Source organism: Sylvia atricapilla, chromosome 12 (assembly GCF_009819655.1).
Source record: "Sylvia atricapilla isolate bSylAtr1 chromosome 12, bSylAtr1.pri, whole genome shotgun sequence".
Lineage (NCBI taxonomy): Eukaryota > Metazoa > Chordata > Aves > Passeriformes > Sylviidae > Sylvia > Sylvia atricapilla.
The window spans coordinates 8,212,389-8,237,676 of record NC_089151.1 but is presented as its reverse complement, the minus strand read 5'-3'; the positions used below and the strand labels follow the sequence as shown (position 1 = coordinate 8,237,676).

The window sequence follows — 25,288 nt, the reverse complement described above, 5'->3', positions numbered from 1 at the left end:
GCCTTCAGAGTAATCTGGAACCATTTCAGTTCTTTTTTGGGTACCTAAACAGCAACTTTCATGTGTGGTTCTGGTGTGGCTCTTGATGGTGGAGCAGTTTTCTGTGGCACCCCTACATTTTCACCTGCAGCTAGAGAGAACAGTACAGGTGCTCTGGGATGGTCTCAGCAGAGCTTGCTGCAGTACTTTGGGTCCATCTCCAGGTGTTGTCTTTTCTATAGAGTCAAAAATTGGCATGCTTGTGCTTTTAGCAGTATCATTATCTAATGCTAGTATGGCACCTTGATTTCTTGACTAATTGAAAGCAAGAGGTGTTGTCCTGAAATTCTTCCTTAGTCTATGACCAGACACACCTGCCTAGAAGGTTTGCCAGAGGCAATTGGAAGGGGAAATACTAGTTTGGATCTGATTTTACTTACTCTCCCATCTGTGAAGGTTTGTTCTGATTCCACTTGTCTTATGAAAGGAAGATGTTTGCCCATCTGCCAGAAACAATATAAAGAATCTTAAAACAACAGAACACAACCAAAGAACCTCCGTTTTATTTTCCTGCAAGAGCATTGACTCATACTCTTTCCTGCAGGTGGATTATGAGTGATTATTTGTATTGAAGATTTTGAACAAAATGCCTTCTTAGACATTCTCAAACCCCAGTATTTTAATTGGAGAAGTTCCATTTCTTGTGAGACACCTCAGCCAGAGTGATCTTGCATGTGAGAGTCTGTGCTCACACCTAACTGCTGTTGTGCAGGAAGCACATCTAGACCCAAGTGTCACAGCTGTGTGGGGATTTAGTCTCAGTTTGAACAGTGAACTCGCCAAAATGCTAAAGCTCTGTGAATGCTAGAGGAGCAGTGGCTTTCTGTAAGTGGTTTGGCCTAAGTTAGAAAGAAAACCCCTGGGTGTGTGTTGAGCCTCATCCTGCCAAACCATGCACCTAAGAGATCCTGCCCACAGGGAGGGTGGGTGTGTGCTGTGGTAAGTCATCAGTTAGGAGATACAGTGTCACTTAATTTTGAGTGTCAGCCCTTCAGAGGTCTGCAGCTGGACTGGCAGGGTCCAGTACCAATGGTGTTGCTTGGTGGAAGCAATATTTTATAATAGAGCTGTTGACAAATTGTTTTTCAGATATGTGGCTTCTGTGTTGCCCTGGTCTTACTTTGGAGTTCTTTTCTGTTCAGACCTTTGACTGTATAAAACTCCAATCCCTCCTTAAAGGGCAGGTATTTCTTGCCTTCAACTTCTAATACAGCTGTTAAATTGGTAGTTCATTGTTTAATTAGTTACATGCCCAGGATAAAAGTTCAGAGCATTGTAAAGTTTATCCAGCTGCTTTTCACTTGTGAGGGTTTGTTGTGTGAGGGAGGAAAATCCTATACAACCTTCACTTTTATCACTGGTGCCAAATTATTCCTTCTTCCCTGCAGTCAGGGCAGCTGGCTTGGTGCTGCACATTGTGCATGTGGTTGAGAATTAAGATGGGGAATTTTGCAGTAGTGCCCAGAGCAGGGTGGAAGGATAAGGAGGTGCTTCAGTACTTCTGAGCTGTTGCAGCCAGTGTGCTTTGGCCTCTTCCACTTGATAGCAACAAAAATGCCAATTAACTGAGACTTGAGAAAGAATCCTGCCTACATAATGCTCTGGCCAAGTTTATTTAATCTATGTGTGTAAGAAGGTCTTGGGTTTGAGGTTCTATTACCCATCTTTTTGATATGTAAGTCATCTGACTTGAAGTAATCTCAGCATTTTACACACCGAGTATTCCCCATCCATGCAGTCTGTGTGAGTCTCTGCAACAGCAAACCCACAATATTATTCTTTCTCTTGCAGTGGTTCTTATAAAGTTTGTAAAGTACACATCCAGTTAAGGCTCTGTTTGACCATTGTCAGAGATGTATAAAATTCTTCTTTAATTTTTTTTAATGAAAATATCCCAAGAAGTTTTGATAGACAGTGCTCTTCTCAGCTGCCTGCATCCCTTAGAAGCTGAGGCTGGGCATAATTAAGAGCAAGTTGCAGGAAATCCTGTGTTCCTCCCAGGCAATCTGTGGTCTCTCCTCAAGACTGCAAGTTTCCTATTGGATAAGTTGTGCCAGCTTGTATTTTCTCCAGTTCTCTGATGCTTTTTTTCTTGCCTGTGTTTTGTGGTGTTAAGGCTTTGCCCCTGAGAGTTTCCTGGATGGTGTTTAGGTGCAGACTTTGAAAGGTGGAGAATAAAATTATAACTGTGCTTTTGATTTAGTTGGAGTGAGGGCCAATGACAAAAGTCATTAACTGTCAAGATATTAAGAGCATATAGACCATTTGATTGTTGGTGTGCAACTGCCTCCTCAGCAACCTCTCTGGGTTTTTTCCCCCTTCGAGTTTGTCAGCTGAAAATGTTTGCCTGCCCAATGATGGTACCAGTCTGCCTTCCATGAGTCCTTGGAAATCCACAGCTTGATGGAAAGTGATGTGAGGCTTGAGAATCCTCAGCTGAGTTGTGGTCCAGAATTACTCTTGTCCCAAAACTGAGATTTACCAAAATTGTCTTCCTGTGGCCCAGCAGGCACCTCCCAAATTGATGTTCAGATGATATGGACTGTGTCCACATTTGATTTTGTAACATAGTGCTAAATATGCTAAATGATGTTTCCTGATTAATAAGAGAGAATTGTTTTTCTGCAGCTGTTGTCAGAATTGTTGCTTCACAGGAAAAAAACACTTGATGGAACTGTTCATACTGTATTTATGTATGACAACTGAAAGTATTTAGAAGGCATAAAGGGAGTGCTGGGATATCAGCTTTGGGTCGGCACACCTGGTCTCTAAATCTTTGGAATATTTTTGTTTTCATCTTTCACTTAAACTATGACTTCTCTTAAGTAGTTAAAATATGATGTCCTGGATTTATTTTGTACCTTAGATGCACACACACACAAACACACCCTAAGAAAATGTGTGCTATAGACCTTGACTTCCAACAGCTTGAGCAGGCTTCCCTGAGGAAATGTTACTTCATGGGACATCAGAACAGGAAACTTTATCCTGTATTTCAGTAAAACTTTTCTGTCCTCTCCAGGCAATTAAAAAAGCAGTTTATACTTTGTAGACAGGCACATGATCTTTAGACATTGATTCAGGTTTCCATTAAAATAGTATTCATGAAAATACAGAAAATTAGTTTGTTTGGTATTGTCAGCCTTATTGAAATGAGGCTACTATCAAAGCTTAAGATTGATCAAAAATACAGTAGGCAAATCAAAATTGACCTGTTCTGTTCTGTAAATTGGTATGTAAATAGTCCAAGTTTACAGCTGACCTTCACTGTGTAACTGGTCTCATACAATATTCCTGGGCTACTTCATAATGATAATTAGGGTCCAACAGTGCTGGAGTTGGCAGCACAAGCTCTTAACATAAAACACTACAGAGCAGAGTTCATACATCATAGTGTTGTTACTGGCATGGAATCGCCACACTGAGAGGTTGTAAGTGCTCTCATTTATGCCTTTAATATTTGTTTCCCTATCCACAATTCCTTTCTTCCAGCTTCAAACCCTGATTCAGGAAACGGACCCCGGTGCCGATTATCGCATTGACCGCGCGCTGAACGAGGCCTGCGAGTCGGTGATACAGACAGCCTGCAAGCACATACGGTCTGGAGACCCCATGTAGGTGCCTCTCAGTCAGAACTGGTGCTTTTTTCCCTCCTGAGCATCCATGAAGTTTGTGTGGCTGACCAGCAGATGCTAAAACCTGTCCAGACTAGTGACTCCAGACCAGTCATACAGAGCCACACTGAGTTGTCCCCATTCTTGCTGTACAAGCAGGCCAGCATTTTTATAGGAGGACCGGTTTAGCACTGGTCATGGATGTAGCTTTCACAGACACTTAGACTTAAGTTTGTAATGTTTGATGTGCTAATTTATCAAACTATATAAGTCTCAAGCAATATCATGAGGTGACAAACCTGGAAAGGCCAGGTAAGGAAGCCCATACTGTGGAGGCAGGTTGTCTTCAGATCTGATTGTATATTCTCCCCTGGGCCAGATTTTCTGTGGAATACTCCTTATGATTTTGTTGTATATCAGACTTTCTGAGATAACTAAAACAATGGAATATAAGAGGGTACAAATCTGATATACACTGGTTTTAAATGTAATCTTGTTGAAGGAAGAGAAGAATCTTCACTGAGTTTCAACATCTTATCTATGGTTCACTGGAAGACTGATTTGGCAACACCAGCTGTTACAGAGAAGCTCAGCATGATTTTAACGGGCTGTGGCCTGGCTTTTTCTTCTGTTTGCAGGATTCTGTCTTGCCTGATGGAGCACTTGTATACTGAGAAAATGGTAGAAGACTGTGAGCATAGGCTCCTGGAGCTCCAGTATTTTATATCTCGTGACTGGAAGTGAGTACTGTAAAACAAGATTTATCTTCACTTGATGTTTGTATTAAGTGTTTGTATGCATTAGCAGTTCCTTGTAAAACGGTATAGCTTGTGGTTGTTCAGAAGAGGACTTTCAAATATGTCAGGTCAGTAGGCTGTTAATGCTTGTGTAGGACACTAAAAGCAAAAGCTGCTTAGAAAAGGTGTGATGCCACTTAAATCTGGTGCTCTTTTAAGAAGTGATGCAGCCTTAAAAAGTGCTGAAGTTTGAGCTTTAAACTTTGTTGCATCTTTTAATTAAAGTATTCTGTCAGACCATATTGAAGTCAAAGGTCACTTTCTCTGCAGGTGGCAGACAGTAGTATCTGCTCTAAGTGATACAGAATGGACCTTAAGGAAACCAAGTTTTTAAGTAAAACAAAGACTCACTGTGTGAGAAGCTTCCTGCTTCCATTTCTGCCTTTTTTCAAATTCTCTAAGTGTGATTACAGCCTGTAGAGCAGATGTAATACCCTTCAGAGGACTACTTTTCCATCTTTCTCATTTAGACATGTCAGTGCTTTGTTTTAAATACATACAAAGCCCCTTGTGTCAGTGTTGGTTAGGATGAAGAGAGAATAAATTTGATAAACGTGACCGGTGAGGAAAGAATAAGTGTTTGGCTTGTCTTCTCAAGAAGATTGAGAGGTGAGGAAATAGAGTACATTAAATGGGGTTACTGCAAGAAATTGAATGATTGTTCTCAGTGGCCACAAAGAGTGTAAGGCAAGAAGTCCTGGGCTTCAATTACTGCAAGGAGTGTTCAAATCAAACATTAAGAAAACCTTGACTCACAGCAAGTCATGTATTTATGGACAGCATTGCCAGTAGCTGAGAGCTGATATGCTCCGTGAACCTTCTACTTTTAAAAATAGGGCTTCATGGAGCAGGGAGTTTCAGGCTTTTTGGCTGTTCATTTAGTCATCTCAATAATGATCTCCATGGGTAGACAAGAATACTTAATTTTTCCCCCCTTTCCTGTTTGTGTCATTGCTGGGTCTCCTGCCTGTATTGTTTCCAGCAGATAATTCATTGTTTGAGTCAAACTTAAGTTATTGGAAGAAGGAAGACTGATTATTTGCATTTTCCTGGGAGTAAGAATAATTCTAATTCATAATGCAGGCTGGGCAGCATTAGCTTATCTTTGTTTAACCACTGTTCCCCAGAACTGGCTTATAAATCTGTGCACTGACTCTCAGACAGATGCACAGAGTAGAAGGGGTTTTGTTGATACCTTTATCATTATCTTTATAATTGTGTCCACTGAAATCACTTGATTTTTTTTCCTAGTGTTTTATAAATATGAAGTTTCAATTTTGGAGTGTTAGCAATATCTCACTTAGCTTTCATGTAATTAGACATCACCTTAAGGGGTCTGCACTTACATGCAAAGCAGGGGGCACTGAGTTTGCAGTTGGCTCGAATCCAGGGCAGACAGAATCAATCCAACTCAGATTTTTATGGAATTGATGTTTCAGAATGGCAGCAGTACAAAGTATGTGTAAGATATTGCACGAGGAAAATATGGTATGTATCTTCCTTTCTGCCCCTTCAGGACATCAAGGAGATGATTTCTTTTCTCATGTGTCAGCACTTGGCTGGCATGCTGCAGAAGAAAATGGAAGGTGCTTCAAGAAGTGTTGAAAATTTGATCTGTAATTAAAGATTTTGGTGTTATTTAGGGAGTTGATTCCAAAATGAATTAAGGCCACCTGTTGGTTCACTTGGTCAGACACTGCTGCTGAGTGGTGTCCTGGTGGTGCCTGAAACTTGAAGTGGATTTTCTGCCTCCAGAGCATTTTGGAATACGAAAAACATTGCAAGTTTGAATGAAGTGCCAGTGATAACTCTCCTGTTTGCAGATTGGACACAGTCCTTTACCGCAAGTGTCAGGGAGATGCCTCCCGCCTCTGCCATACCCATGGCTGGAATGAGACCAGTGAGCTGATGCCTCCAGGGGCTGTTTTCTCCTGCTTGTACAGGCATGCATATCGTACAGAGGAGCAAGGAAGGAGGGTAAGTGCTAATGGGCAGCTTGCTGCTTGTTGATTTGTGGTAGAAGGGTTGCACACATGGTAAAACTGTAGTTTGACACACAGTGCTAAAACTGCCAGAATTCGACTCATGTCACAGGCCCATGGAGAGAACTGTGGGCTGACACCGACTTAACATTTCTGTTCAAACCCAGTACAAGTCCTCCCTCATGTCTTTCCGAAGAGGAATGTTATTCTTTGCAAATAGCCGGCATAGATGCAAAATTGGTTTTATGCAAAAAGGAGTTTCAAGATCAGTTTTCCTTGGCTGTTTCTAATGAAGTTTTGATTTGTGCCCAGCTTCAAATTATATTACATTTAATTCTTCCTATTGATATAATGCATCCTTCCAGTTCTTTGGAGCATGCTATACTGATAAATGTGCTTATGCTGTCTTTAAAGGAGACAGTGGGGATCTGACTTGCTGCCCTGCAGTCTGGAGATCCACCATAACCACATTTGTGGTTGAGAGCTGCTCTTGTCAAGTTTGCTGCCCTCTCGTGCCTTTAGCAGGGCACTCAGATGAAAGCACCTGAGTACTCAGCTCCTTTTCTTTTGGCACTGTAGTGCCAAACACAGTCCCTAGGAGTTGATGGGTTTACACAATGGCCCAGTTTAAAAATTAATTTCCACATCTTGATTTAAAAGGTCTGTTGTGGCAGAGGTCAAGTATTGATTGAAAGCATCTCTTTTAGGAATATTTTTATAAATGCATTTTCTTAGTCTGCTGAGTTGAGACTTTTTCATTCCATTTTATATTAGTGCTGACCAAAGAAATCAATAGCCACCCTGAAAATAATCTATCAGAGAGAGAAAAGGTTTTTAAACGTGTTTTTCTTTGGAAAGTAGGCTAAGGGAGCAGCTGTCATTTTGAAATTTAGTCTTGGAAGCAAACTCATGGGAGGTTAGACCTGTATTTGTTTCCAGTGCTGTTGACAGAATAGGTAACTTCCAGTGACTTGGATTTTTGAATGTATGAAGCTTTAAGCTTCAACTGGTGCATTTTAGGTCAGATAAGCACCACACTGGTATCCCTTGGTTTCCTATAGTTTATTTCTTCCTGTCTTGCAAGTGTCGACTCTGGTGTCCTACAGTGGGGATTGCTGAGAAGAAATTACAGGTGGACTATGTTGCCTCATTCTGGGCTTCCCATTTGGTATTAAGGGCATGAGCTCCTTTGACTTTCTTCTCCAGAATCGGTCTGTAGCCTTGAGTGAAGGTGTAGCAGATAACCTGGGGACCTGATCTGATATCTCTTTCATAAAGCGAAGTAGAGTTTTAAGAGTATGAAATTAAACTTAGTGGAATGAGAGGAGCCTCTATCTAAACTAAATGACAGAGTTCCAAGCTATTTAGAAACCCACATTTCTTGTGGAGGCCCTGGCAGACCTCTGCTGAGCAGTGCAGGACTTTTGTGCTTTCTGTGATTGAGCATGACATTTGTGGTCACTCTCAGAACCTTACCTGGCAGCATCCTGTTTGCCCTGTGTGGATTTAAGGACCCCATATGCCAATCATTCCCTGTTCTCTTTGCAGCTATCACGGGAGTGTAGAGCAGAGGTCCAGAGAATCCTCCATCAGCGAGCCATGGATGTGAAGCTGGACCCAACCCTCCAGGACAAGTGCATGATTGACTTGGGGAAGTGGTGCAGTGAAAAAACAGAGACAGGGCAGGTACTGTACATAGTATCACTGCTACTTTGTTTGCAAAGCTGGAAGGGAGGAAGGACAAAAAAGGGATAAAGGGATGTCTTGCTGCCTCTTAATTGTGGAGAACATGTTAAAAATGAGAGCAGTTTGAAACACAGTCTGCATCAGACAGGTGGTGCAAAGAAGCTTTGCCTGTTCAAATGTTAGTGGAATGAGAAGAGGATGGTTTGCAAAAAAGGCTTTAAAGAAGCAACCCTAGCTCCCTCAACCTCTTTTTTGTAATATTCTATTACAAGCTTGATATTTCCCACATAAACTTTATCCCATTTCCATTTGGCAAATACAGACATGCTTCCTGTGTTTATACAGAACTGAGCTAACATCTGCAGCTGCTTAACAAAGTTTCAACAAATAATTCCATGTTAAATTGCTGTGCCTTACGAGGGCTGTAGTGAAGGGACCATTCTGCAGCACATGCTGTAGATGCTGCTGTATTTTTGAAGTGCCCGTCATAGGATGGTGTTGGGGTTTGAAAGTAAACCGAGTGAGAGACTCCAAGTCAGAAATACAATTTAATGAGAAGAAAAGAGAAAAAAAGATAAAATAAAATAAATGCAATAATACAAAAAGACCACAGACAGAGTCAGAATACAGCCTGAGCAGGGTGATGGATGCAGTCCAGGTGAGGTGGTCTTCCTGAAGCAGTGATCTCATAGAGAGGTCTGGTAGCTGTGGTCCTCTAGGAATCGAGTGGGTAAGGGCTGCCTGCACTGTCCCAAATCCCAGCTTATATCCAGGTGAGAATGCTTGGCTCCTCCCCCTGGGCAGAGCATCTCACAATGGGATGATGAGTGATACAGGAGGTCGTTGATGGCCCATTAAAGAGAGATAACTCCCAGAGGGAGTTATCTGAGTCCTGCAGCAAGGCATTGATGGGCCATTAACAGAAGGCACTCCAGAAGGGAGAGGGGCCTGGGAAGAGCACTGCTCCAACAATTGGATTCATTAGTTCATGAAGATGGTGATAGAATACATCCTATACTACAACCCAGGACAGATGGGTAACTAACCTCTATTTAAGGTTATGAAAAGGGCAGATTAAATGGGATCTTCCAGAAGTGAAAGCACATCATGCAGCTTTTGAGAGCAAATGGTAGCACCCTAGACTAACATTTTCAATCATTACTATATATGTGTGTTCTGGCAATGCTAGTAGAGGAGTGATGTTAAATGAGATTTAGCACTTTACAAAAAGAAAGGCAGTTTCACATGTGTAACAGTGTTCTAAACCCAAAATTTCAACTCGAGTTCTTGAATCACACACTAAAATGTCTGTTTCTGTAGGAGCTGGAGTGCCTTCAGGACCATCTTGATGATTTGGTGTCTGAATGCAGAGACGTAGTGGGAAACCTCACTGAGCTGGAGTCTGAGGTGAGTGGTTTTCTGCCTGGGGTAAAGGGAATAGATGAGCATGTCTAGCTAAGCATGGCATTTTAATAATGATGAAAAATCCTCAGGTTAGAGGAGCTGTAGAAATGCAGCTAGGATCTGGGATCAAAATACATTCCTTTAACCCCATACAATGGAAGTTTTGCTGGAGGTTCTTGCGGAACAGAAATGAACAATTCAGGATTTTAGGCTTTCGATGGCATTTCTCCTGTTTTAAAGATCATTTACAGTACTAAAACTAAGATTTGCACAGGAACCCAGTTAACTTTAACACAAGTCAAGATATGTGATGGGACTTGAGATTTTGCAAGTAGTTTTCAGCACTGTATTGCAGCTTCTCTCCCAGTCACAAAAATTTTGCAAGCAATAACCACCAGGGTACAACAGTAGAGATTTCCAGTGGTGTTGGCAGCTTTACTTCTTTTATGAAGCTGCATATTTAACTGTCGAGACCCAGACTGTTCTCCATATCTCTTAAAATTTACATTGTGCCCTAGGGAACATTTTCTTCCAGTGGTTAGAATTTTTAGTTTTCTCAGAACTATGCCAAATCTTCAACTTCTGCCTAAGTGTAAGGTCATTTCTAATGCTCTAGCACCCAGTTTGGAGGAGAATGACTGAATTATCCAAGCCAGGAGCCTTTGTGGAGACCAGGCTTTTCCCTTAAGCTGGAAGGTTTGTCTTCCATTTGCCATATTGGCAAGAGTGAGCTCCAGGATTTCCAGAGCTTAAGGGCAAAACTGTCTCCATTGCATTTTTCAAAACCCTGTAAACTGGGTTCAGTTTGAGCTGTTATCACAGTTTTTTTCCAGAATCTTTTTCTCTTGTGCATTCACTGTAAAAATAAAAAATTGTATTTTCTGCAGGACATTCAAATTGAAGCCTTGCTGATGAGAGCATGTGAGCCCATTATCCAGACATTCTGTCATGTGAGTACTCTGTAAGGGTGTGAATATCTTTGTGGAGAAACTCAGTGGGAAAGGTTAGAGAGTTTTATTATCAGTTCTTGGTACACCTCAAAAGTAAAATCAGAGCTAATCATTTCCACAAGTCTTTAATTAAAAAATCACCCTGAAATAAAAATTCTTAGTTCTGTCTAGCGTTTCTGCTGTTGTCAGAGCCCTAGTATAAAAACTAGTTTGAAGATGAAAATTGCTCTGTAATTGGCAAAAATCACTCTTTACAGTGAGTTACGTACTAGATTCTTTTCCATCTCCTTTACATTCAAGCAGTGTGATCTAACCACTCTACTCTGTGCAGCTGCTCAGCATTGCTGAAATACCTTCACTGGTGAAGGGCTGAGTAGTTAAAGAGCAGTGGAGGCACCTAATTATTATGTCACGTAAGCACTGAGTCTTTGCAGTGTGTTCTCCTGAGTCTGAAGCGTGTATGTTTGAGATCTTTTCTGAACTGTATAAACATAGTTGTGTACTGGAGTTGTGTGGTGCAACTCGAGAGTGGTCAGTGAATAGTGAGCTCACCATGGAGAGTGGGGCTGTAAGTTCCGTATTTCCTGGTCACAGTGCGCCAAAAGAGCATGAAACCCATGACTTGTAAAAGTAGTTAATTTTTATGCCTTTCATCTCTTTTTCAGGAGGTTGCAGATAACCAGATTGATTCTGGAGACCTGATGGAGTGTCTAATACAGAACAAACACCAGAAGGAAATGAATGAAAAATGTGCAATTGGTGTTACTCATTTCCAGCTGGTGAGCAACGCTTTTCTCTGCTATCATTGGAAGCCTGTTCTCTGTTCTTTCAGGGTGTTGCTGGGAATTAGCTAATTATGAAAAAGCTCCTTCTTTGAAATTGATTTTCCACTGCATTTAAAGAGCTCTTGTGAATTCAGACAGTTATATTTGCATGCCTGGTCATAAATGGTCACTTCTGGAGATTATTTCTTTTCAACCCTTGTTTTCTCCTTGGCATTTGGTAGACAGGGTCTCAGCTTCTTCAGCAGTGCAGCATTCCCTTTGCTTCCACATTAATAAGTTTGAACAAAAGTATGTGCTAATTGTGTGATTCAACAAGTGTTCTTTTGGCCAGCACTCTACTTTATTTTTAAAACTCGGGATGACCAAAGCTATTTTTCTCCCCATTTCTCTCTTGCAGGTTCAAATGAAAGATTTTAGATTCTCGTACAAGTTTAAAATGGCCTGCAAGGAGGATGTGCTGAAACTGTGCCCCAACATCAAAAAAAAGTATGTAGTGCCTGACCAACCAGCAATCTGATTGTACAAATATGTAATTAAGTGACAGTGTATTTCATGATAGGACAGAAAACGCTGGAGTTCCTTTTAAGACTGATTGGTTTGCATATATTGCCTTAGTGACTGTATTCTGCAGGTGCTTAAGGTGGAGGCCTGCCTCTTAAAATTATTTCTGCTTTACTCCTGTATAGAAGCCTGTCCTCTTTATTTTACTTGCTGTGAAATTAGCGAATTATTACAATTAGTGGATTACATGTCCCAGGATGTTTTATATCCTTGCTAAATTCCTTGTCTTCTAAGAGGCTGGCTACTGTTGTTCTAGTTGCTGATCTGGGAAGGGAAAATACCCCCCTTGTTTTATCTGGTTTATTCACGACAGTCTAAGGGATTTTTTAATGTCCTACTGCAATAGTGTAAGTTTAAATTACACACAAGGTCAGTCCTGTTTGTGGAGAGCAAGACTATTTGCATTTTATGAGGTAAATGCCCTTCCCATAGTGTAAAAGGATTGCTTGCAGTGCTATGTAGGCATTCACCTTCATTTATTTCTGAGATGAAGCAAAGCTTCGTCTAAAGTGCTGACATAACTTAAGAACAGAAGTCTTGCTGGGCAGAGGGGTTGGTGGGATTTTGAATGTCTTCTTGTCTGTTGATCTAGACTCCAATTTAGGTTTTAATTGTGATCCAGTTACTCAACATAGAACTGTACCCAGAAGTAAGCACAGATGCACAAGGACTTTATGCTGTGTTTGAATTATTGGAGTCAGTTTCTCTGGTGTGGTAATCCAATATCAACCTTGGTTGATCTTAGTGAAGGATGTATGAATAAAAAGCTGTGTTCTTTTCTGCAGGGTGGATGTAGTGATCTGTCTGAGCACAACTGTGCGCAATGATACTTTGCAGGATGCCAAGGAGCACAGGGTCTCTCTGAAGTGCCGCAAACAGCTGCGTGTTGAGGAGCTAGAGATGGTAAACATGCCTGAAAATCTTGTCCTTCCCACTCTTTTAGTGAGGTCCTTCAGTTAAAGCTTCCTGGTTTGTCCACCTTCAGGGAAAAAAAGGAAGCTCCTTTGTAAGATGTATCTCATTTATTTTTTCCCACTTTTATTACAACAAAAGGCTCAATTGCCCTTCCCAATCCATGAAAATACTGATTGTCTGCTTTAACGCCTTAAATATAGTCTCACAAAGGCTAAGGCAAGCTAAATGGTCATTGGAATTTCAGCTCGAAGTGATTATGTTTAGTGTTAGACAGCAACGTGCTACACATTCTGATGTCCTTAACATCCTCTAGGAGAGAACAAAAGCTTCATTTTACACACTGAGGAAACAAGCACAGATGAAGCAACTCGACTCCAGCTGCTCCAAGTTGCTCAGTGGATAAATAGGAGTAGTGTTTGTTCTGGTAGGCAAAGCTGCCTCTCAACTTCCTGCTGCAGTGCTTGCAGTAATAAACTCTTAAGGTCTTTGTCCTCTAGATACTGTTCAAGTGTCAGAGCTTCACCTTAAGTAGGTCCATATCAGAAGAGGCAGCACTCTTCCCTTTGTGTGGAAGAATTCAGATGTTGGGCATCACCAAAACCAGGAAACTTCGTTCGCATTCTCCAGATCATCTACTAGATGGGTGGCTGTTAACATGTCCTTTGGGTTTCATGTGGAAAGATTTTAGTTGTCTTGAACAAGTTGCAATCATGCTCATTAGGAGAAGCAGTGGATACAACTTGCTGGCTCTATAATTGGATTTAAACTCTTTCTTCAGTCTAAAAAGCTGACAGATCGGTGCAGGGAATTCCAAAGTTGATTTCCTACACTAACACCACTTCTCACACCCAAGACCCTTATATTCAAAGAAACTGAATGCCTGTTGTGAGGTTTGCTTACTTTTTGTGAGTAGAGGTCTTCAGTTAAGAGATTAAAAAAGTAAAATAGTCTTGAGTCCGACTTAAAGCTCATATCATAATTTTTCCTGCAGACTGAGGATATCAGACTTGAACCAGAACTGTATGAGGCTTGTAAAAGTGACATTAAGAATTACTGCCAGAACGTGCCCTATGGCAATGCTCAGGTAATGGAATTTATTAATAATTTACAATTTAATTTGTACTTTCATTTCAGAAAACTTTTGAAGACCACTTTTGCCTGTGTAAGTGCAGCTTGAGATTTTCATTTTGATGTCACTCAAATATTTTGGTAGTACTTTGGAATCTTAATTTATTTCTTTTCCACTGGAATACTAGCATTAATACTGGGTGAATGTAATGCTCTGAGCCCTTCATTCTGCAGTTTATGTTAGTTTTAAGCTATTAGCAGCTGGTTACTGCAAGTGTTGCTAAAGACTTTTTAGGCATAATGTCTACAGGATGAGATTTGTGGTTCTGGAATAAGTCCAAGAGACCCTCTTAATCTCGTTAAATCTTTGTGACAAAAGATGAGCTTAAAGCAAGTCCTGGATATAAGCATTGGTAATGACTTTGATAAAATCTAGGCACTGGAAACTTAACTGCCCAAATGAGATGAAAGTGGTCATTAGGAGAACACGTGGCTGTGTATGACAGAATCATATCAACAGTGTGTCCATTATGTCTGCAATATTGTGTTGTAGATTATTGAATGTTTAAAAGAAATCAAGAAACAATTAAGTACACGGTGCCACCAGAAGGTGTTTAAACTGCAGGAGACAGAGATGATGGACCCAGAACTGGACTACACTCTCATGAGAGTCTGCAAGCAGATGATCAAGGTAATGGTAACACGTGTGCTTATTTAAGAGGGTGAGGTTGGGATGGATATAAGAGCTTGATCAGCTTTGAGCTTCCCATAGAGGCTTGTTACAACACTGCTGTGCTTTTTCAGAAGTATGATTGCTTTTTTGCAAAGTAATCTGTTTCTTAACTCTGAATCAGGCTGAGGTTTCTTCAGGGCTATTCTCTTTCAACTACCTGATCAAAGCCTGTGCACTAATAAATTTGTCTTCCCAACCACGAGCAGAATTGAAGAGGGACTCTGTGCTGAGGCTCCTAATATAGTTCTCATCCAGTCAGTTTGGATTTCGATTGGCTTTTAGCAAGGGTGAAGAAGTTATGATTAAAGAGAAGAGTAAAATCTTCAGTTAACTGCTGACCAGGTGCACACAGACTTTTATCAAACTGATAAAGCAGGCAAAATCATGCATAACTTAAGATTAGAATTGAAAACTCAAAGTGGTACCATGTAGAAAGCAGCAGTGAATGTTCACGTAGGACAGTCTTTAACAGTAGCCAAATTTCCAAGGCCTGAAACACTGCTATGTGTGGTCTGTATGCAGTGCCCTGACTCCACATTTTGGCTGATGAAGAACATCCTGAGGGTTATTTGTTCTCCAGTTCAGACACATGCTTTTAAAATGAGACCAGTGATCTTATCAAAATAGTGAGGATTTGAAGATGCAGAAGCCTTATCTTACACCCACAGAATTAGTTTATAACAAAAGAAATTAGTACCTTGGTCTGAATTTTGAGTAAACTGGTTCACTTTTGACTATCTGATTCAAGGTGGGAATGGGCAAATTGCTGTCAATCAGCTCCTCTCTGCTTTCTCTTTATGTGGTCTTAGTTTGCCCTGAATGGTACTAATGAAGTCTTTACTATTGCTTTGCCCAAGCAGCATTTACATAGAACAGCAGCATGTGTATAGACTTAAAAGATTGGTTTTTTAGTTTCTAAAATAAACAGGAACAAAAGTAGTTGGGTATGAGACCTAATTTGGTGGGTATTTCTTTCCAAGTGTGCTGTTTCTTAGTAGAATAGAAAATAAAGGCAATTTGCTTTTGGTAAGGCCTGCCAGGACTGTACAGCTCAGTGCATAAGCAGAGATATTACTGCCCATAGTCAATTCAGAGAGTAACACTGAGATGTTTGGGCTGGGCTAGGGCAGTGTGGCTGTATACCTCTCTGTTGGGCAGGCAATTACTCTTTTCCAGTAATTGGAAGCTGCTTGTTGGGTTTGGGTATTGTTTTTTTTCAAGTGCTTTTAGTGATGCAACTTGTTGGGTTTTGGGGACTTTTGTAGCGGTTTTGTCCAGAGGCGGATTCAAAAAACATGTTGCAGTGTTTGAAACAAAACAAGAACAGTGAAGTGATGGATCCTAAATGCAAGCAGATGATTACCAAGCGCCAGATTACACAGAACACAGGTATCTTCTTCTGAAATAAAAACAGAACTTGCTTGCCTGAGGTGTTCTGCATGGCTGGAAGACTCAGTTTTGTTTTATTCTCCTCTGATGTTTTCTGTGTACATACTGACCTTAGTCAAGTTCTTGAGGGTCAGCATATGTTGTTGAATCCTCCTTATTCCTGAAGCTCTTACCTCACAATTTGAAATTCTGTTATGAAGAAATAGAATTTTTTTCCCCAAAAATGTTGTTCCTTGATGGTATAATGTCACCCAGGAAATTCCTATCCCGTCTCTTTCGGAGTGTTATGCTCTGTAATCTGAAGAGATGTGTGTTGTAATGAAGGTCTGTCATCTCTCCTGCTTAGATTACCGCTTAAATCCCGTGCTCAGGAAGGCATGCAAAGCAGACATACCAAAATTCTGCCAAAATATCCTGAATAGAGCCAAGGATGATACAGAGTTGGAAGGACAAGTCATCTCATGCCTGAAGTTGAAATACGCAGACCAGGTGAGTAGAACTGGTGCCTGCAAATGAGAAAAATGTACAGATTGTGCTGATCAACAGTCATTGAATAACAAAGCAAACCTAGGCTTGTGGTGTGTTCAAAACGTGTAACAGGCTACACAAAAAGGAAAATTTTATGTTCCTATAGAAAGAAATAGTTTAGAATACAAGTTAATGAACAGGATGGTTGATTTCCAAAGGTCACTGAGTGATTTGAATGACTTTCTCCTCCAAATAGCGTCTCTCTCCAGACTGTGAGGACCAAATTCGAGTGATAATCCAGGAATCAGCCCTTGATTATCGACTGGATCCCCAGCTTCAGATGCACTGTTCTGATGAGGTAGGAAAGTAACTCCATAGCTACTCTTTCAGGATGAAAGCTCCCTTTGTGTAACAGATTTTTGTTTCTCAAAATATACTTTCCTAGTAAGTAAAACAAAAAAAACCCCTTTGAGCTGATTCTAGCTAGTCACATTCTCTGCTTGTGACTTTTGTCCAGTGCACAAAAAATGCAGTTCCCTGTGTAGTGCTAATATGAAGTTAATTTTTTCATCTAGGATCTCATCAGTATTTGTGACTATAGAAAAGTACTTCTTTCCTGTTCTCAAAAAAAAGTTAGTTCTCTGGTTTTGTCAGCCTTAACTGGAATACAGTCAGGCGTTTTGAGTTTTCAGTTTTGGTAACAGAGTTGGTCATGCTTCAAGTGTTACTTATTTCATACTTTCACATTCTTTCCATGCTGTTTTCTTCCTTGCCCTCCTCCTCAGTACAGCGATATTGACTTCTTGCTGGTGGGTTTCAAAGGGTTATGCATATTGCATGAGCCAGGCTGCATTTGGCTTTGGGGATTTTTGGGGGGGGGAAGGAATCTCATCATGTATTCTTTAGCTGCACCCTGTGATGAACCAACACATTGAGATATAAATATGCTAAAAGGCAGAATGATTGTTGTGAACTACTTATGTTAAAACACCTCTTTCAAAATAGATTTCCAGCTTGTGTGCAGAAGAAGCAGCAGCTCAGGAGCAGACTGGGCAGGTAGAAGAATGCCTGAAAGTGAATCTTCTGAAAATAAAAACTGAGATGTGCAAGAAGGTAAAGAAAATAAAATGGATATGCTCTAAAAAGCTCCCATCCCTGCAGAAGTCTCTTAATTTTTCCACATCATAGCCTAGGTCATGTTCCAGCTACTGTGAGGACAGAGCGCTGAAATTTCCCTCTACATCTCAGCTCTGGCCTGCAGTGATTTAATTCAATTTCAATTTGCCAGTAAAAATTGTGTTGAAAGTTCCTCCTTTGCAATTGCTGACTTGAGTCCTTTCTTGATTATGGTTGCCAAAGGTTCTTGTTACTAAGCTGTTTCTTGGTGGTGTCTCCATGGCAGGCTTTCCTAGGCCCAGGCTGTGTGCTTGAGGGCTGTATGAATTGTGCCATGGCTGTGGCACCTGATTCCAGTTCTAACTGAAGTAGTCCTGGCATACTGACTTTGTCTTTTCGATTAATATGAGTATTTTAAGGAATGTTACAAACCAGGACACTTTATTAAGCCTAAACCAGCATTCATATTATGTCCTTATCCATATATATGTCCTTATCCAAGGACAGTAGTGGATTTCTCACGATCCTGGATTTGAAAAGATGATGCACCTTTCAGAGACATTGATCAGCATGAGTTCTGTCTGTCTCCATTTTCTAAGACATACTTGTCATTTCCTCCTCTGCAGGAAGTGCTCAACATGCTGAAGGAAAGCAAAGCAGATATATTTGTTGACCCAGTGCTCCACACAGCCTGTGCCCTAGACATCAAACATCACTGTGCTGCCATTCCACCAGGGAGAGGACGCCGTAAGTGCTTGTGCTGTACTTGTGTAACTTCTCACTCTTGAGATACTTAACCTGCGTTTCTTACCAGCGTAATCTTACATACAAGATGTTTGCACCAGTCATATGTAGGCAACAGGATGGAACAACAGCAGAAGTGGTAGATGAATGGGTGTCAAGAAGTCTTTCCTTGTGTCCAAGTCTGTAGCCTAGAGAGGGCTCTGCTTGCGAGTGCTTGAATTGACAATTGTGCATTAAAAGTCTGGAGTCCGTTTAACTAAGTCTGTGGCCTGTTTGCTATGAGCTAAATAAATCTTCACTGCAAAGCAGAAAGCATCTAATTGGGGATTAGTCAAGTATGGTAGCATGAATAAAAAATACAAAATTTTATGTCTGTCTGTTATATGAGCATTTAAACAAGCTTATGAGTTACTTGGCCAAGCCCCTCTATAGGCACGAGAACACTGTGACCCCATTTCCTATTCACAGGACTATGTGAAAAGTCAGGAAGTTAAATCTTTCAAAATTCATTGTTGTTCGAAAGAAACTCCTAACAAGCCTAAGGATAAGACTGTGTTTTTTCTGAACTTAATTTGATCTTAGCTCTCTCTAAAGGCTGGTGGCATGGAGTTCAGAGTGTACAGCTCATTGAAGGTTATTATAAGACTTCATAAAATTTCATGTAAACCACATGAATTATATATTGGATATGTATGGTAGTTTCTTTTTGGAAGTCAAAATTCCTTGCATCTCCAAATGCAATACTGATCATGAATCTTGGTGAAATTGCTAGCCTCAGGCATAGTCTGCCAGGTCTGTTTAGAAAGCCTTGTATAACCATCAGCCTTCACGAGAATGGAAGAGCCCCTCTCTGCACCATGTTATTGAAGCCACTGTTTCTATTTTGTAACACCATCTTCTGCACATTACAGAAATGTCATGCTTAATGGAAGCTCTGGAAGATAAGCGTGTGAGGTTGCAGCCTGAATGCAAGAAACGCCTTAATGATCGTATTGAAATGTGGAGCTATGCTGCAAAGGTGAATATGTAAATGATTTCCATTTTTTTTCTGCCTTAGATCTCTTTCTGTTGCAAGGTATTTATGAAAAACTTCAACTGTAATGAAATTCTTGTTTCCAAATGAGGTTTAGTATTTTGAGTTGGGTCCAGAAAAACTGAAATCGGGTTGTCTTCTTGAAACTTACATCTTATCTCTGTGTCTCAGATGTGTCCCTAACAATGCAGAATTACACTATCTTCCGTGTACACATGGCTTAGTCTCCTGCAGAGAAGGTGCAGGGCAATGAAATAGGGGCATTTCCTGTTATAAAGGTGCCTCCTGAACAGCAGTTCCTTCAGATGAATCATTGCAGGCCTGCTTTTTTCTGGTTCAGGCCAAGTCTGAACAACAACAGGAGGGAATAGCAGTACCTGACACTAAAGCTGGTAAATGTCACAGCTGAGGGTTGCATGGAAAGCACGGCTTGGCTGATTTATTCCCTTTTTCACCTCCAGGTTGCCCCAGCAGAAGGCTTTTCTGACCTTGCCATGCAAGTTATGACCTCTCCGTCCAAGAATTACATCCTGTCTGTGATCACAGTTGGCATCTGTGTACTCTTCCTCATCGGCCTGATGTGTGGACGCATCACCAAGCGGGTGACAAGAGAGCTCAAGGACAGGTAGAGCCTGGATTGCCTGCTGAAGAAATGCCTGCCCAGTGCCCAGTTTTGTACAGCCCTCCTCTGTATAGTCTACCCACCCCCTCTTGTGAGAGGAGAATTAAAAAAAAAAAAAAGGAGAAAAAAAAAAAGAAAAAAATTAGAAAAGCAGCAGGTGTTGGCTCAGTTTTTCCCATCCTGGATCTCATCCATGGCATCTTCATCCTATGAAAGTTTGTGTGCAACATTGGCAGCCCAGCCAGCAGCTTTTGTTACCCCTTTGTTAGCAGACTCTCGTTTACCTGCCTGTAGACAAGTCTCTGTTGTACTGTTGGAACTGCCTTCACTCTCCAAATCAGACTGATATGACCTGCAGCTCAAGCAGTTTTTAAGTAAATTTTTAAAGACAGACATATTCTGCGTACCGACTATATGATTTAGGTAATGGTTCGTACTGAAATCTAGTCATCCTCTGTGGCTGGGTGAAGTTGAGGCAGGAAATTAAAGGGTAAATTGCATCTTACACCACAGTTGGCCTTGTTTTGGACATCTTGCTCGTCTGTGTAAAGTATCTTCAGAGCATAGTCTTGGACAACCTAAGGACACCAATCACTGGTGTCATCTTCCTAGTGAATATCCTGCTTATGTGACTGTGGATTTTTTTGGCTGAAAAGATGTCCTCCCTTTCTTCCTCTGCTGCTCGCAAGATAGAATAAAATACTGACCAGGATTGAATACTCATGTGAGCTGTACAACTTGTATTTCAGTAGATTAAAGACACGATGTAGACACGAGGTGTGTAGAGCCTGTCAGTAGTGAACAGTGTCAGTGGACAGGAAGTGCTCTGAGCAGTTACTCGGTCAACTTTTTTATTAGCGATGATGCAGTAAAATTCTAACACTCCTTTTATTTTACTTTGCTGCTGCTAAGCTGTTACCCTCCCAAATTAACTGTGTGTAGATGGTACTGACACACTGGCAGTGCAGTGCTCTGTCAGTGATGCAGAAAGTGCCGGAACAGTCAACATCCTCTTTCTCTGTATAACAGTGACTTGTGGCTTAGCACAGTGGCTGGTGACCGCACTCTGGGTCTTAATGGTTTGCATGGTAACACTGAAGAGTGGTTTTCATTTCCACAACTACAGTTGATGGTGATAACACCTGGCATTTTCCTGGGATGTAGGACACAGGTGCTGGTCCAGAATGCCAAGCAGAAGTGGATGGAAGAATTATAGTGTGGTATGAAAGGCAGAAACATCTGGATCTTTAAGGGAAGTAGCTTTTAGCTTTTGCATAGTTGCATACATCAACATGTGCATTTGTGCTATGTATAGTTATACTTCCAGAACCTGATACTTGCACCCAAGAGCCCAAAGAGGTTTTGGAAAAGATGCACCAGTAGTTGTGGCCTCTTCTTACTATCATCTGTGTTCCTCAAGTACAAGGATGTGTGGATCTCATAAGACAGGTTCTTTGACTGAAACATGGAGTGTGTTGGTGAAATCTTGAAGAGACTGCATGAGAGTCAATATGTACAGGAGGATATGTTTTATTCATCTTGTAGATGTGCTCACCTATATGTGCTGTGGTAAAAACCATATGCCTGAAATTAACCAACTTAGGCTCATGCTTGAACCATAACTTGATTTTCCCACTTAGCACACTACTAGGTAAGACCTGGCATTTCCAGTTCTCCCCATTGATCTCTAGGAGAACATTGGAGGTGGTTTTGAGACACTCTAGAATGTGGACCAGCTAATTTTCTGGTGATGCTGTATACACAGAATGGCTTATACAAAATACTGTGAGCTTTTGCTATGACGTTTACTGAAGCTTTTTGCAGACATACCTTCATCTTGCTCTGAGGATGGAGGCAAGCTAATATGGGTTTAGACTTGCTATGCTAATGAGTCTCATAAACACTCCTGGTTTTGTAGTAAAGTACTGTGAACACAAGCAAGCAGCAGTGAAAGCCTGAGCGATGAAGTTTCAGTGGAGAGTTAGTGTATGGTAGGATTGCAGTTAAGTGATGAGGTAGAACTGAATTTAAGCCTGAATTTGTTCCCCTGACCCTCCTCCCTGGTGCTAGGGGAGCTTGCCTGGCTGTCTGTCAGCATGAAGTGGAGCAGAAGAGAAACAGTTAATGGTGTCTCTTAAGGTACACAGGTGTGTAACTCTACAAATAATTAGTTTGGCAATTAGAAGTGTGTATTGTCTCAAGTGAGTGAGTGTTGAAATGACTGTTGTCAAGAAGGGTATGCTCACAGAGCTGCCAGCAAGGGAAGTGGGATCATGGTGTGGCCTTGCTTGCTGGCACAAGTCCTGCTTCTCCAAAATATCTATCTGGCATAATTAAATTGCCACTGGAGGGCTTTTTTAAAACAGTTGTGACTTTTTGAGAATGCATTTTGTAACTTTAGTAGCTTGAAAAGCCTAATTAGGTGGTTTATTGTCTAGAAATAACATCTTCCATTAAATTCCAAAAGACATTGCAGTGAAAATTGTAGGTTTGTGGCCATAGTTCTGAATGTAAACCCTGTTCAGCTCTGAAGGTGACTTTCTTTACCTTCAGATATAAGGCTTTCTGGGTTTGGGGTGGCTTTTTTTAACTTTTTAATTTGGAGGAGGTTATGGTAAAGATGCCTGGAGCGTGGCATTAGGAGTCCGTGCTCCGGTGGTGTTAGTCTGTGGTTGGTGATGTTTCTGCCTGTGTCAGGCTCACAGTTTCAGTGTGAGTATGCTGTGATAGTGTTAGAGGTGTGTGGTCTGAGGCCTTTGGAAGAAAAAATAGGATACTAAATAAACCTTTTGTCACAGAGACACGGACCCACCTTTTAAAGGTTGACAAGGAGTCCAGGCCATTTTATGATTGAGCATGTTATCTTTTCATGTTTTTTAGTCACTGGTGGTGACCAAATCTGCTTTTTTCTCAGCTAAAAATGTACCAGTCACAGTCTTGAAGCATTCTCCTCCTTTTCATGCATACCTAAAAATGTAGAGGTTTTGCAAGCACAGAAACCCACAGGAGTACTCTTCCAAAAATAACCTGGTTGTGCTGTTGCCAACACATCATCTTGCTTGCAGGTAACCATTTTCCACTGCAGGGAAAAAAATAAAGAATGATAGAGAGTAATACAGTAGTTTTGAGTTGAAAAGGACCTTAAAGCTCATCTCATTCTAGCCCCTGTCCTGGGCAGAGACACCTTCCACACAAGACCAGGGTCCTCAGAGTCCCATCCAGTCTGGTCTTGAGCACATCAGGGATGGGGAGTCCACAACCTCTCTGAGCAGCCTGTGCCAGTGTCTCACCACCCTTGCAGGAAGGTGTGAGAAATGGTTGTAAGAAACACTGCTGTTGCCTTGAATTTGAGAAAGCCTTTTTAACTTTTCTGTTTTAACAGAGTGTTAGCAGTAGCTGCAGTCAGCCAGGAGAAGTGGGTTAGTGTGGAAGAGCCTGTGATAGTCTTTCCTCTTCATAACCCTTACCTCTCACTGCCTTCCACTGAATACAGTTTAGGAAATGGTTGTTGGTTGAGTTTTGGGTTTTTTTTTTCTCATGATCATCACAAAACCTTCTCTTGGAGGGCTTATTCTAGATTTGATGATGCTCGTGCTCAGGGTGTGGATGGAAGAGCTGGATGTTTGGGATCTGGCAAGGCGTGCAGCTCTCTATTTGCTTCCTGCTGCTGCTGCTGCTGCAAGGGTTAACAAGTTAGGCCTCCTAAATGATGGCATGTGTTTGCACGTGTCAGGAACTGTGCATGATGTGCTCTATACTTCACTCCTGTTAGCCTGTTAGAGTTCATTCTCATTCACAGTAATAAGCTTATTTATTGTTTACCTAGTGAGTCTAATCAAGTCCTTTTGAGAGTTTTAGCTTGGGATTCTCTAGCCTCACTTTTGACATTAAGCTGCTGGAGTAACTCATCCAGGTGGGAACAAAATTCCTGGTGCCTGAAGTGTATTATTGCCCAGCAGGTTGGGTTGTGTGTCTGTGTCACTGCAAAGAGCTGGAAAGACCCTAGTGAAGGTTGAATAATTCTGTAGCAAAATATTAGTATTTCCTCCAGAATCTGACACTGTGATGTAATCAGTGTTGCTCTGAAAGAATCCACAGGAAGTGCATTGTATGGAAAATAATAGTTATGACTGTCTCAAGTACAGAAACTAACTGCAGGTAGGTACAGAGGGAAGAAATGTGACAGGAGGGATCGCTGGAATCCCATAATGTTGTAGAGGAATTATGTTCAAGTTGGATGGTGATTTCTGTTAAAACACAACATTATTACCTAATGAAAGAACATTGTAGGTTTTTTTACTTTATTGGTTTTGTTTGAAAAAAACAAAAAAGGTAGTTTTGAGGTGTGTATGAGTGCACGAGTGTGGTATGAAACCAGAATATTTCATGTAGCACTTCTGTCCCTATTTAAAGTACATCTCTATGGACTTAAACAGCTGTAGTGTGGGTTTGTGTAAGAGCACATCCCTCATTCTGGGTTCAGATCCTCCAGGCAGCTCCCAGGTGTTGATCTTTTCATCCCTGTTTGGGAGCCAAACCTGACATTTCGCTTCCACCCAAATCACAAATGTGCCAGAGAGAATTCATCCGGCACTGTGCTCTGTGCTGTGCTGGTGGAATTCTGCATCTGCTCCATTGAGTTCCTGAGTGCTGCCTGGGATAGGGAGGAGTAACAACGTTGCTCTTCACTAGCCAGAGACCAGATTTTCTCCTTGTCCAACACCCAAATTTAATTCCATAGCTGACCAAACGCAAAGATCCCTGCCAGGGTGAATCACTGCACCCTGAGATAGCACCCCTGCTGCCCCTGTGTTGACTGAGTGAGATACAAGTGCTCGCCTAGCTCTCGCCTTGGGAAATACTGACCTAGGAGAAAAGGGAAAGGTTGACTGCCGCCCGGAGAAGCGGAGGGTCGGAAGCTGTGGGTGGCGTGCGGTGGCCTGGGCATGAGCCGGGTGCAGGGGAAAGGGCTCCCCGGCACCTCGCAGTGTACAAACCAGACCCAGCCCATTCCTATTGTACAGCAGATGCTGTTTGAACGTAGTCTCTCTTTTTTATTATAATTATTTTAAAATGTGACATTAACGAGACTTTTTTTTTTTTGTAAATTGTTTCCCCTTTCTGTGTATAAATCCTGACTGCTCATTGTTTCACTTGTTTTTTTTTGGTTTGGTTTTCTTTTTTGTTTTGTTTTTTTTTACATGTCCATGCTGTGTAATTTTGAGATGTTACTGAAATTCTGAACATAATAATGTGCATTTTTTTTGTTCTGTACAGATGAAATGGGAGAATTTAATAAAAAAGAGTCTGCAGGTTTGTACTTGTGGTGGTTTATTTCTGAGGGAACGCGGGGGAGAAAGGGGCGGGGCCTCGCTTGAGCAC

The 25,288-nt window shown here is 41.3% G+C and overlaps 1 protein-coding gene across 1 annotated transcript in view; it reads left to right on the top strand.

The window, feature by feature from the left end:
• GLG1 (golgi glycoprotein 1) overlaps positions 1-25,226 on the top strand; it is an 83,772-nt gene extending 58,546 nt beyond the window's left edge. The window contains exons 9-26 of the mRNA XM_066327765.1: positions 3,532-3,653; positions 4,292-4,393; positions 6,274-6,427; positions 7,981-8,118; positions 9,439-9,525; positions 10,410-10,472; positions 11,138-11,251; positions 11,655-11,743; positions 12,604-12,721; positions 13,725-13,817; positions 14,355-14,492; positions 15,800-15,923; positions 16,270-16,412; positions 16,648-16,749; positions 17,397-17,504; positions 18,134-18,254; positions 19,163-19,269; positions 19,746-25,226. Coding sequence (XP_066183862.1) covers positions 3,532-3,653; positions 4,292-4,393; positions 6,274-6,427; positions 7,981-8,118; positions 9,439-9,525; positions 10,410-10,472; positions 11,138-11,251; positions 11,655-11,743; positions 12,604-12,721; positions 13,725-13,817; positions 14,355-14,492; positions 15,800-15,923; positions 16,270-16,412; positions 16,648-16,749; positions 17,397-17,504; positions 18,134-18,254; positions 19,163-19,269; positions 19,746-19,913 — 2,091 coding nt within the window. The 3' untranslated portion in view covers positions 19,914-25,226. The remainder of the gene's footprint in view (positions 1-3,531; positions 3,654-4,291; positions 4,394-6,273; positions 6,428-7,980; positions 8,119-9,438; positions 9,526-10,409; positions 10,473-11,137; positions 11,252-11,654; positions 11,744-12,603; positions 12,722-13,724; positions 13,818-14,354; positions 14,493-15,799; positions 15,924-16,269; positions 16,413-16,647; positions 16,750-17,396; positions 17,505-18,133; positions 18,255-19,162; positions 19,270-19,745) is intronic.
• The last annotated feature ends 62 nt before the right edge of the window (positions 25,227-25,288 follow it).